Source organism: Homarus americanus, unplaced genomic scaffold, assembly GCF_018991925.1.
Source record: "Homarus americanus isolate GMGI-L3 unplaced genomic scaffold, GMGI_Hamer_2.0 scaffold50564, whole genome shotgun sequence".
In the NCBI taxonomy this organism is placed as follows: domain Eukaryota; kingdom Metazoa; phylum Arthropoda; class Malacostraca; order Decapoda; family Nephropidae; genus Homarus; species Homarus americanus.
The window spans coordinates 3,836,567-3,851,493 of record NW_024715014.1 but is presented as its reverse complement, the minus strand read 5'-3'; the positions used below and the strand labels follow the sequence as shown (position 1 = coordinate 3,851,493).

The following is a 14,927-nucleotide window of genomic DNA, read 5'->3' as shown; positions in this document are numbered from 1 at the left end:
ATCTCGTCGCCCGCCCATCTCCCCAGACAGCCTCCGCTTCAAAAATAGCTCCAGTCCAGCTGACAGCCGATCAGATCCTACTTCCAGTAAAGGATCTAAGCCTCCTCTAATATTGGCTGAACATTTCCTTGTCCGATCAGATCCTATTTATGGTAAGGAATGTAAATAACTTTTAACAGTTCCGAACCTTTAACAAACCAATTAGATCTTAGTTATACTACTGACTCTTAAACCTCCCGGACTCCCGCAGTTTCTGAATCTATATACCGTGAGTTAAATTCTGGCGCCGGATACCCGTAAGTATTTCCAATATTGTGTCTCCTAGTTAACTTTATAAGTTGATTCAAGGATTCCTGTACTATAGAAGGATAGCCCACTCCTATGGGCGAACGCATTCACCTAGACTTAGTAATTTTAACATTGAGTGAGCTATCCTTCTAAAGTATAAGACTCCTTGTTGAGCCACTCACTGAATCACAAGGCTGACCAGATTCAGCATTTTAATGCTAAATTTGGCATTTTTGGAAATTTTTAATTGATCTAGCATAAACTCTGGCATTTCGAGAAATCTAACATTTTTAGCATAATTGTGGAAGCAACTGTCAGTGTGCTGTGTTCCAGGAGAAGGGTTCTGGTTGTAGGGATATCTGCAATCCTAGACAAGAAAAAGTTAATTTCAGACAAGCTGTACAGTCAAAATTTTTATGAAAAATGTCTGTGCAGATCCTAATACAGTATAGCCTATGCAGTGAATGAAAAAAAAAAGGACAAGAGCGAATTGTACTGTTTGTCAAGCAAAAATTCCAAGCAAAATGTCAGTGATCAATAATCATGCTGACAGAAACAGCCACCAGCGATTTATGCGTGAAAATTTTACATCAAAACACCCAGAAATGAAAAATATCACTTAGAAAATCTGAAACACGCAACTTAGAAATTATAGACTTGGCAACTCATATTGCATTCCCTCCATGTTGTTGCCATATCATAAAGAATTACAAAGTTTAACGAGGGAAAAGGTAATAAAAGATAATTTTAATATGTTTTCCCATGTATTAAATACCTAATTACTTAAGTTCAGCAATTTAACATTTTTTGCGGCAAATCTAGCATATTTTTTCGTCGAACTTGCATTTTCCCGTCTGGAAAATCTGGCCACTGTTGTGTATGTAGCCCAGCCTCAGAGTGTCCCGGGTCCTGACTCCCGACAGTGGTGGCCGACTCCTCAGTGGTGTTCATACCGTCGTGTCAAGTGGTCACGTTCATCGCGTTCTTGGGATTTACATAATGTTGTCTTCGCGGGGTGATCCAACATATTCTGAACGTAAGTTGACGATATAATGATGTTCCCGGGTATCTTTATGTCAGTAAAACCAATAAACACGGTGGTACTTTGGTTAAATAACATGAAGGGCTGACAGGTTGTTGTTGTTTCTGCTGTGTCTTGTTCGTTCACTTGAAACGACGTTATAAAAATAGCGTTTGAGTGTTAGTGGAGGTGAATACCCCAAACTGTATACGTGCATTGTCAATACATGATGAACTGTATACAATACCTGCATTATTTATTTGCCTATTTTTTTAAATGCCACCCACGATCCCTCCACTGCTTTGTCAAGGGATATTTTGAAGCCCAGTACTGATTTTACATATTGAACTGTACAGTATACCTGCATTGTCTATATATGGTACACGATGAGCTGTAAACTTGTATTATCTATATACATGCAGAGTCAATTGTGAACTTGTATGGCGATTTTGCTGTTTGTTATATTCATTAATGATCTTGATTTAGGCATAACTAGTAGGATTAGTAAATTTGCAGATGATACCAAAATGGGGAGTGATAAATTCAGACAGTGACTTTGAACACCTTCAAAGAGATCTAGATACCTTACATGAGTGGTCAGTAGACTGGCAAATGATTTAATACTGATAAATGCAAGGTACTACAGATAGGAAGACGAATACAAACGTTAGTATAAACTAGGTAACACGGAAATAAAACTCAGTTTGTGAAAAAGATCTGGTGTATTTGTAACCAATGACTTGAAACCTGGAAAACAATGTATTAGCGTTCGCAACAAGGCAAACAGGTTCTTGGGTTCATATCTAGGTCTGTGAGTAACAGAACTGTGACGTTATCTTGAAACTACCTAGCATTAGTGAGGCCACACATGGATTATGCGGTTCAGTTCTGGTGTCCTTATTATAGAATGGACATAGATTCTTTGGAAGAGTACAAAGAAGAATGACAAAATGATCCATAATATTGAACCTTCCATAAAGAAAGACTGAAAAGCTTAGGCTTACATTCATTAGAGAGCGTGAGTTGGGAGATATGATAGAGGTGTACAAGTGGGTAAGTGGGATTAACAAGGGTAAAATGGAAGATGTTCTGAGCTCAGTAATAACGAAATAACTAGACAAATGGCTTTAAATTAGATAAATTCGATTCAGAAGGATATAGGCAAGCACTGGTTTGGTAATAGAGTTGTGGATATGTGGAATAGGCTACCGAGTTGCTATAGTAGGATCGGGGACGCTAGGGAGCTTCCAGACGAAGTTGGATAGGCACATGGAAGTGCTGGGATGGGTGTGAAAGGGATCTGCCCTGTATGGGCCAGTCGGCCTCCTGCATCACTTTCTTATGTTCTTATGTTCTTATATCTAAATGACAGCTTGGTGATGTTTTTATTTCTTGTCTCGAAGAGATAAAGCTACGATAGATTCAGTAAAATCACCTGACATCTTCTCATTGGTTCATCATGTACAGAACATTGTAACTATCTCAACCACAATAATTACCATCGTTTCTAAAAAAAAACATATGCCACCACAACCACTACCATACCACTGAAACCATTCTCACAACTACAAGTACTGTATATACAACCTTTACTATAACAATAAGTACCATCATTATTACAACCAAAAGTACAATCATTACTACAACCACAAATACAACTTTTATACAAACATTATTACAACCACAAGTACAACTTTTTTAATGCAACCATTACTAGTGTTATTACTACAACTACAATTATTAATGCAACTACATGTTGGAAGCCTAATGTGTTGTCTAATGGTAGACCCTGCTGCCATATAACATCACCAAAATTGTGACTAAGTCCCAGGTTGCTGATCTGACTTTCTGCCTCATTTACACACAATTGGTCTCAATTGTTTCTCTACTTTGACAACACAACATAATACAGGTATATCGTTTCTCACTATTGATCTTTTTTATGGGCCTTTATTATCATCATCTTCACCATCATCATCGGGTCTTACTAAAAATTTGGACCGTGTTCAAAATTTTTAAAGATACTGTTTTTCGTGCTGATTGTAAATGTGAAACTCATGTTTTTTGGGGTGTTTGCGCCCGTGCCTGGGTCAACAAAGTTTCGGCCGTTAGGTGCTTGTAGTTATTAGGTTAGGTTCGCCAATAAAATGTTAAATATTTATTTAAGCAAAAAATGAGTTTCATACTTAAAATCAGCATAAAGAACTGTACTAGTGACAAATTTTTCAACGAAATTCTTTGATCCCAAATTTTTAACAAGATCCTCATTATTATTATTATTATTATTATTATTATTATTATTATTATTATTATTATTATTATTATTATTATTATTATTATTATTATTATTATTATTATTATTATATTTTGCTTGAAAACTCTGATGCGTGGTGCTATACCTGTGGTGGGTCTAATCCCGTAAAACAAAAAATACAACCTTTGTACAGCCACAAGTAGAACCATAGAATACAACTATTACGACCACAAGTACAGCCATCACTACTACCACAAATACAACTATTACTACTACCACAAGTACAACTATTACTGCTACCACAAGTACAACTATTACTACTACCACAAGTACAACTATTACTACTACCACAAGTACAACTATTACAACTACAGTACAACTATTACTACCACAAGTACAACTATTACTACTACCACAAGTACAACAATTACTACTACCACAAGTACAACCATTACTACCACATAAGTACAACCATTAGCACCACAATTACAACCATTACCACCAGAAGTACAAACATTACTCCCACAAGTACCATTACTACCACCACAAGTACAACCTTTTTTAAAACCACTAGTACAACCATTAATATTATTACTAGAACCACAAGTACATTTACCAGACAGATGGTATCAGACATACATTATACTAAGACGGACATGAACGTGCTACTGCTAGACACGTGAAACTAAAACTAGACACAATATGGTACTACTGAACAATATGGTACTACTAGACACAATATGGTACTACTAGACACAATATGGTACTACTAGACACAATATGGTACTACTAAACACAATATGGTACTACTAGACACAATATGGTACTACTAGACACAATATGGTACTACTAGACACAATATGGTACTACTAACACAATATGGTACTGCTAGACACAATATGGTACTACTAGACACAATATGGTACACTAAGCGTTCTACTAAACACAATATTGCTACTAAACACAATATGGTACTACAAACACAATATGGTACTACTAAGAACACAATATGGTACTACTAAACACAATATGGTACTACTAAACACAATATGGTACTACTAGACACAATATGGTACTACTAAACACAATATGGTACTACTAGACACAATATGAATTTACTAAACACAATATGGTACTACTAAACACAATATGGTACTACTAAACACAATATGGTACTACTAAACACAATATGGTACTACTAGACACAATATGGTACTACTAGACACAATATGGTCTACTAGACACAATATGGCTGCTGATACAATATGGTACTACTAGACACATATTACTACTAAACACAATATGGTACTACTAGACACAATATGGATTTACTAAAACACAATATGGTACTACTAGACACAATATGGTACTACTAGACACAATATGGTACTACTAGACACAATATGGTACTACTAAGACACAATATGGTACTACTAAACACAATATGGTACTACTAGACACTATGGTACTACTAAACACAATATGGTACTACTAGACACAATATGGTACTACTAGACACAATATGGTACTACTAGACACAATATGGTACTACTAGACACAATATGGTACTACTAGACACTATGGTACTACTAAACACAATATGGTACTACTAGACACAATGTGGTACTACTGACACAATATGTTCTACTAGACACAATATGGTACTACTAGACACAATGTGGACTACTAGACACAATAATGGTACTACTAGACACAATATGGTACTACTAGACACAATATGGTACTACTAAACACAATATGGTACTACTAGACACAATATGGTACTACTAAACACAATATGGTACTACTAGACACAATATGGTACTACTAGACACAATATGGTACTAGACACAATATGGTACTACTAAACACAATATGGTACTACTAGACACAATTAATTTACTACTAGACACAATATTGTACTACTAAACAATATGGTACTAGACACAATATGGTACTACTAAACACAATATGGTACTACTAGACACAATATGGTTTACTAGACACAATATGGTACTACTAAACACAATATGGTACTACTAGACACAATATGGTACTAGACACAATATGGTACTACTAGACACATGGTACTACTAGACACAATATGGTACTACTAGACACAATATGGTACTACTAAACACAATATGGTACTACTAGACAATATGGTACTACTAGACACAATATGGTACTACTAGACACAATATGGTACTACTAAACACAATATGGTACTACTAAACACAATATGGTACTACTAAACACAAATGGTACTACTAAACACAATATGGTACTATTAGACACAATATGGTACTACTAAACACAATATGGTACTACTAGACACAATATGGTACTACTAGACACAATATGGTACTACTAGACACAATATGGTACTACTAAACACAATATGGTACTACTAGACACAATATGGTACTACTAGACACAATATACTACTAGACACAATATGGTACTACTAAACACAATATGGTACTACTAAACACAATATGGTACTACTAAACACAATATGGTACTACTAGACACAATATGGTACTACTAAACAATAAATATGGTACTACTAGACACAATATGGTACTACTAGACACAATATGGTACTACTAAACACAATATGGTACTACTAGACACAATATGGTACTACTAAACACAATATGGTACTACTAGACACAATATGGTACTACTAGACACACATGGTACTACTAGACACAATATGGTACTACTAAACACAAATGGTACTACTAGACACAATATGGTACTACTAAACACAATATGGTACTACTAGACACAATATGGTACTACTAAACACAATATGGTACTACTAGACACAATATGGTACTACTAAACACAATATGGTACTACTAGACACAATATGGTACTACTAGACACAATATGGTACTACTAGACACAATATGGTACTACTAGACACAATATGGTACTACTAGACACAATATGGTACTACTAGACACAATATGGTACTACTAGACACAATATGGTACTACTAGACACAATATGGTACTACTAGACACAATATGGTACTACTAAACACAATATGGTACTACTAGACACAATATGGTACTACTAGACACAATATGGTACTACTAGACACAATATGGTACTACTAGACACAATATGGTACTACTAGACACAATATGGGTACTACTACTAAACACAATATGGTACTACTAAACACACAATAACTAAGCACAATATGGTACTACTAGACACAATATGGTACTACTAGACACAATATGGTACTACTAGACACAATATGGTACTACTAGACACAATATGGTACTACTCGACACAATATGGTACTACTAGACACAATATGGTACTACTAAACACAATATGGTACTACTAGACACAATATGGTACTACTAAACACAATATGGTACTACTAGACACAATATGGTACTACTAAACACAATATGGTACTACTAGACACAATATGGTACTACTAGACACAATATGGTACTACTAAACACAATATGGTACTACTAAACACAATATGGTACTACTAGACACAATATGGTACTACTAGACACAATATGGTACTACTAGACACAATATGGTACTACTAGACACAATATGGTACTACTAGACACAATATGGTACTACTAGACACAATATGGTACTACTAGACACAATATGGTACTACTAGACACAATATGGTACTACTAGACACAATATGGTACTACTAAACACAATATGGTACTACTAGACACAATATGGTACTACTAGACACAATATGGTACTACTAGACACAATGTGGTACTGCTAGATACAATATGGTACTACTAGATATAACGTGGTACTACTAGACATAACGTGGTACTACTTGATACAACGTGGTACTACTAGAATTAAATGGAAGGCCCCGGGGTTAATAACCTCTCACACACGCAGCTATTTATAACCACTGGGTGTTTGGCAGTGATAACTGGTTCTGAACTACTGAAGTTGCCTCTGGAACTGTAAAACCTCTTAAAGTAACCTGGCGACTTGGTGGGTCTGGAGTAAGTGGTGATTCTTAAGTTTGATTGGTGAAAAATGTCGTAATTTAACCCAACCTAACCACATTTAGCATAATCTAACCATATAACCCCCAATCAACCCAATATTTAACCCAACCTAATCTATATTAATCAAATCTGGCCGAATGTAGCCAAATGTAACCTATATACATATATATATATACCAAATCTAACCTAAGTTACCCAACCTAATTCAACTTGACTGAGCCTAACCAACCCTAACTTGACCCAACACAACCTGACTGAACCTAACCAAACTTGAAAAAAATACTGATGATCGTTAGATTGTAGTTCAATGTGAGTGACTTCAAATCTTGTTTAATGAATGTCTTCCATATGCCCTTTCTCTTCTTCCGCCACCATATTTACATAATAAATATCAAAACAAACATTACATGAAATTGCCATTAAATCAACAAATTGATGAGCGGTATCTTATAATTTTATTTGTTGATAGACTAGTGTAATTACTTACCCATCGACTCGCTTACTTACCTTAATATACAGAGTAACTAGTTGGTGAAGCACAGTAATAACAATGTACTGTAATGTCAGCAACCGAATTTATATACAGTATATAATAGACAAATTATTGTAGCGTCTTGCTGGTTGTTGCCAAGATTTTAGTTAACGTTGTATGTACAGTACATTATTACGGCTATACATATATAGTGATAATATAACATGTTAGTACAGTATGCACCATTCCTTGGTATACACAGTAACCAGTTAGTATAACTGGTTTGTGTGGATGAGATGAATAGTACAATGACGGAATAATGTGTTGAGGTGGTTGTATTATTTTGTATAGTTGTCTTAGCCTAATAGTAATCTAGCTTAGCAATATCATGTACTGTAGTGAGCCGTGCATGCCCAGTACTTGCCAACAGTGCGTAGCAGAGACGTGACCGATCGCCCAAGCGGCTAACGAGCCGATCATTTGGTGAAGAGGATAAAAGAAAAGGAAAAGTAACAGAGACGTGACCGATCGCCCAAGCGGCTAACGAGCCGATCAGTGGTGAAGAGGATAAAAGTAAAATGTAATAATAGTCGATTGTTTTGGAGGACTCACTAAACCTAACTTAAAGGTTCGTTTTGTGTACTGTTCTGTTTATGTAAGTTGAGTAAGATTCTTGTTGTTTAAGTACTGTACTGTCTCCCCTTTTCACGGAGTTCACCCTAAAAACAACCAAAATACTAAAAAAGTTATTTTGACTGTTTTTAGAATGAACTACGTGGAGCTAAAGAAAAAAAAATATTGCAGATTCTCAACCATAACTTGTGTGTTACTTAATTTATGTATTATACAGTATATGTATGGTGGACCCAGTTGACGTTACTATTATACCGTAACTGTAATCGACACCCTAATCTGTCCAGTGCCTGGCCAGTTGCCGTTTCAAGGTTAACGGAAGTCTTATCTGCCTCTCTCTCCTCTACTCCCTTCTTCACTGGCATTACGTTATCGATCTATCCACCTTACAACTAACTTATTACTTACAGCATGCGGTTTTATTAATACATTTTTGAAACCCCTTTTTAGGTATTTTCCTTCTAAAAACTGTCAAAACACGTTACTTTTTACTCTGCCCCACCATGGGTTAGGTAAGTGTGGCTATAATTTGTCATTGGCGAGTTCGGTATGTGACAATGGTTGCCTCATGGTGGTGGAGCGTTTCAATTTATATTATTGGTCACGAATCTCACAAAGCATCATCACGTTATTTTTTTTTAAGGTATCCTGTAGGGTGTTGGGCAAATGGTCCCACATATTGTTCCTTTTAGTTTGAGGCACGTGGTGGTACCTTACCGTAGATGTAGACAGGTGAATGGTATACAATATAATATCTTGGTGTGTGAAGTACTTTATTGTACAGTAACGGAGGTCCTGTAGTGCCTAAGTACATGTATCTTGGTTTGTAATTTATGAAGTAATATTTTGTACAGTAGAGGGCGGAGTACATGAACTTGGGTGTGTACTCAAAACAGTATACAGTACGGTATGATGTGGGCGTAAGTATTCACCAGGTTTAAAAATATCAAAACACTGCGATCACAACAGTGCCTTGACTAGGGCTTGCCAAATTGACTGGATGCGAGGTCATACTGGTCCCAAAGTATACTAAAGTTTTGTGAAGTGTCTCGTGAACTTTTACTATTTTATGTGATTCTTTTAAAACACGAACTTGTTGAAATACAGACATTCAAAGCTGGATATACACACACGCCCACAAGCAGGGTACACAGGCATACCAGCGAGGTACACAGGCATACCAGCAGGGTACACACGCACACAAGCTGGGTACATACGTACACAAGCAGGGTATACACACGTACACAAGCAGGATGCACATACACATACTGTATACCGTAACATGGTATACACACACACAGGCGGGGTACAAGTATGCAAGCAGGCACTCGCACAGGTTTTTGCTTCAAGTGTTTGACCTTGAGTTTCACCAGTGTGTAGAGTGTCTTGTACCTCACCAACCTTACAGTACTTACTGTCAGTTTTCCCCACCTTCCCCTACCCCTGTCCGTCACTTTCCCTTACATCTACTGCTTCTCACCCTCCCCTACCGTCTCTCACCTTCTCCTACCTCTGTCTCCCCCCCCTCCCCTCGCAAGCAGCTTACACAAAGAGATAGTGTACTGTTACACATACCGCACTTGAGTTATCATAGGCGACATACATTCGTCGTGTTTTGCTTGGGTAGTGCAGCTCAGCCAATCACCTGCCTCCTCCTCCTCCCAGCACCCCTTCTTACTCCCCCTCTCATTGGTCTACAGCTACACACGCCCCTCTTACTCCTTCTGTGGTTAGTCCGTCGACGCTCTAGCATATCTCTGATTGGCCCTCGCCGAAACACACTTTCTCTTTTTTGAAAACTCACACTCACTCACTCACTATCATTTATTACCCACTCCTGTACCGTTACACCAACACCTAATATGCGTGCCGTATATGAAGTTGCTGAAGGATAATGGAGGTTTGCCAGCTACAACACTTTTAGTACAGTACAACACTTAACTCCCTATGTAGTGCGTGTTTAACTCTTTCTTATCCCCTCCCACAAGCAGTAGAAGATAACACTGTTTGTTTATGAGGTAGTATGTATGTATGTATACGTGTGTCTGCGTTTTGTGAGTGAGTGAGTTTATGTGTGTGAGACAGGGAGATATTGTATGACAGGTGCAAGGGTGAGTATATGACGGTTGCAAGAGTGAGAGTTTGACAGGTGTATGAGTGAGTGTATGACAGGTATATGAGAATGTATGACGTGTATGAGTGAGTGTATCATTGAGTTTATGACAGGAGTATGAGTGAGTGTATGAGAGGCATATAGGACTGTATGACATGTGTATGAATTAGTATGATCGGTATATGAGTGACTGGCACATGAGTGTCTGATAGGTGCATGAGTGAGTATTTCAGGCATATGAGTGGAGGTAACTGGCCACACAAGCATATACATTATAGTGAAAGTAAACTCGTCTGGGCTGTGCTGGGAGGGAACTAGGTTAACTTGTACAAGGTAGTAGGAAATTGAAGTGGTGTTTACAAAATTGAACTGGTTTACATATCTGCTGTTGGTAAGTTCTTGGTATAATGTTGTATTCTTGGTATACTGTTGTTGTATTCGTGGTATACTGTTGTTGTATTCTTGATATACTTTTGTATTCTTGGTATACTGTTGATGTATTCGTGGTATACTGTTGTTGTATTCTTGGTATACTGTTGTTGTATTCTTGGTATTCTGCTGTTGTATTCTTGGTATACTGCTGTTGTATTCTTGGTATACTGTTGTTGTATTCTTGGTATAACTGTTGTTGTATTCGTGGTATACTGTTGTTGTATTCTTGGTATACTGTTGTTATATTCTTGGTATACTGTTGTTGTATACTTGGTATACTGTTGTTGTATTCTTGGTATACTGTTGTTGTATTCTTGGTATACTGTTGTTATATTCTTGGTATACTGTTGTTGTATTCTTGGTACTGTACGTATGCTGTTGTATTCTTGGTACTGTACGTATGTTGTATTCTTGGTATACTCTTGTTGTGTTCTTGGTACTCGTATGCAGAATCACAGTCCTTTAAAAAACACAAAAAATAAAACTTTCTTTGTGGCAGCATAAATGCCGTTCCAGACAATTTTTTTTAAATTAATTACTTACATTTTCTTTTCCAGTTCTCATCAACAAATTTATTGTTATATACAGTACTATCACTATGTACACTATCTCCCTATGAATGGTGGATCGTACAGTAAGCTCAATTACAGTCCTTGAGAAAACACCCACACAAAAGAAAAACCTTCTTTGTGGCACCAACAATGTCTTGGTTACTGCCAGGCTCTGGGGAATGATTGCTTGTCCCAATTTTGTTTTTCACTTCAATTTATTTTCAGCCTCCACTTTAGTCACTGTTGCCATTATGGACTGTTTTAGCTAAAGGCACAATGTACTACATTCTCTGATCGGCCTTTGGATGGTCAATCACAGCCATGAACGCAACTCATTTAAAATTTATGAATAAATCTTGTCATATGGCAATGATTTTGTGGTTGTATACCTCCTGGCCTATTCCTCCGGTCAGTAGAGAGTGTTTTTCAATATACAATCATGACTAACGTTAAAAATCCTACATCATTTTACACATTCACGTCACTAAGACGACCTTGATGCTCCTATGTAATCACTGTCCAATTTCTGCCGCTCATCATCGAAGGCCCAAGTGCCAACACACACTGTTACAGAGACGCAACACAACACGACCGGCATGGTTGGCCATTTGGAGAAATGGGTTACCACAGGAGGTTTAGGAACACATTTCTGCAGCTGTACCAGATGACCAACACTTACTTATTTACTTACCAATGACCAGCATGTAGTCATTTCCTCTTTCTTCATGTTGTTCAATGCTAAGATGATAGTGCTGTACAGGGTTTGACAGGATGGATGACCACCTGGCCCTAAGATCACCAAATACAGTCTCTCCTCGACTTACGACATATTCAACTTACGACAACCTGGACATACGACGGCCATGGTCGTATAAAATATTTTTCACATTACGTATTTTCGAGTCCCGACGTTAGTGATCGCACCGTGTACTGACAAAATTTTTGTTTGTAATTCCCTTTAAAATGGCTGGCAATAGTAAAAGTGAGTTCTCGTGGTGCTGAGAAGAAAAAGAGACACCCATTTAGAATTTATATGTATGTATTATTTTCTCTTTTTCGACTTACGACCAATTCAACATACGACCTGGTCGTCGGGACGGAACCCCGTCGTAAGTCGAGGAGAGGCTGTACTGCTGACATAAAGACTATTGGAAACAAGCCTCTCATGGCTTAGTCAGCTGTCCTTGATCATATTGACTGAATGTCTATAGCTAATAGATAGCTAACTCAAAATAGACTGTCTGATGTTACTAGGATCTCATTGGAAATATAATCAATACAGGGTACAGTATTATAATATTAGCTATATGTGTTATCTTCGGTAAATGATCAATACTGTATACAGTACATATATAATCGTATATCAAGTGCATTAAGTTACTGTATATTGACCGTTCTGTATGAATTTTTACCCAATAAATTAAAATCAATAAAGTTTTCAGCTTCAATTTGTGTTGTACAGGGCAGCAGCAGCAGCCTACGATGTCTTGTGGTAGGTTCACGCTGGGCATCTGGCCTCACCGGTAATGAGACCATGGCAGAGGATGACCCCGAGATGTGGCAGCTCGTGCAGGAGGAAAAATATCGCCAGAGACGAGGCCTAGAGCTTATTGCCTCAGAGGTGAGTTCTACTGTTTATGTGACTCTTTTTGATATACAGTACTGTACAGTACAGCATACTGTATTAATAGTAATATGGTTTTCACTGACAGTTTTAATACAAGGAATATACATTGAGTCCAGTTTCCTCATTTACTCTTCACAATCTATTATAAAGTGGTTAATTAGAACACAGTATTTTGAAGTAAGTTTTCAGTGTACTGCACTGTACACTATGTTCTTATACTGTACAGTACAATGTGTGAGCATTGTACAGGTAAAGTTCTGTATAATTGTATTTTTTTATTGCTGTACAGTAGTTAGTTCCTCCCACAGCTCATACAACCCTCATGAATGAGCACTGTACAAAATGAGAGAAACTCGTGTGAAGCAGGGCTGTGGAGTCGAAGACAAAACCTTCGACTCCGACTCCTCAAATTTTTATGCTTCCGACTCCGACTCCTTGGCCTATTTGTAACAACTATTTCTACCCTCCTAATTGTAATTTGTATGTTGTAACCTGCATAGGTAAAAAGTAAAACACCGTGGCTATACTGCTACAGCTTTATTAATGATCTGGACGATATTTAAGAACTACAAAAAGATGATAGGCTTGACTTTCAAAGTTTCAATCAAAAGAAAAATAAATTTATTAAGAATTCAAGATATCAGTGGGGTATGCTATAACGAATCTAATTGGTTCTAGAACCTTGTTCGTTATAGCATTCGTTCATTATAGGATTAATCCGTTCCAGGCCCCCAAATACAACCGCTTAACACTGAAAAATATAATATAAAATTGTAAAAATTGTAAAAAAGTGCATAAATATGCATCTAAACCCCTGAAATAATGAGTATCATTAATACTTGTAATAAAAAAACAATAAATTAGTAAAAAAAAATTAAATGAATAAAATAAATAAATAAATAAATAATGTTCGTTGTAGGAGTTTCGTTCGTTATAGCATTCTCAATTTTATAGGTAAAACCGTTCGTTATAGGAATATTCGTAGTAGGATCCGTTCGTTATAGCATACCCCACTGTATTAACTAGAAAACACCATTTACATGTATATCTAAAAGTTCGATCTCAGCATATGAATTTTGTTTAAGCTCATAATCTGATGTGGATCTAAATGATGATCCTACAATTCCTTTTAAAGTAAAGTTATATATTTATGTACATTAAAGAAATGAATACCTTATTAAGGAAAATGGATAAACCTTACATGATTAAGTTATTAAATTAAATTTGCCTTAATCTCACCAAAAACAGGTTGTAGCTAATTGTTTTGTAGCTGAGAGCCTCTGTGCAGTTTTCAACGAAACAAAATTTGATATAATTCAAAATTTCAAATGGTAAAGAAGAGACTATCGTCCAAAATTATAGTGCTATACTGTGCCTGCTACAATAAATTCATAATAATGCTTATAAAATGGAAATAAATTCTTTTAATAATTTAAGAAAATTAGTGGGATCAGTGGAATCACTGCAATGAATATGCCTGAGTTCATATATTTGTTCTTAGGAAC

The 14,927-nt window shown here is 36.6% G+C and overlaps 1 protein-coding gene across 1 annotated transcript in view; it reads left to right on the top strand.

The window, feature by feature from the left end:
• Window positions 1-1,170: 1,170 nt before the first annotated feature.
• Window positions 1,171-14,927, top strand: part of LOC121853342 (serine hydroxymethyltransferase, mitochondrial-like) — a 28,947-nt gene continuing 15,190 nt past the window's right edge. Inside the window, exons 1-2 of the mRNA XM_042347414.1 lie at window positions 1,171-1,324; window positions 13,258-13,416. Coding sequence (XP_042203348.1) covers window positions 13,330-13,416 — 87 coding nt within the window. The 5' untranslated portion in view covers window positions 1,171-1,324; window positions 13,258-13,329. The remainder of the gene's footprint in view (window positions 1,325-13,257; window positions 13,417-14,927) is intronic.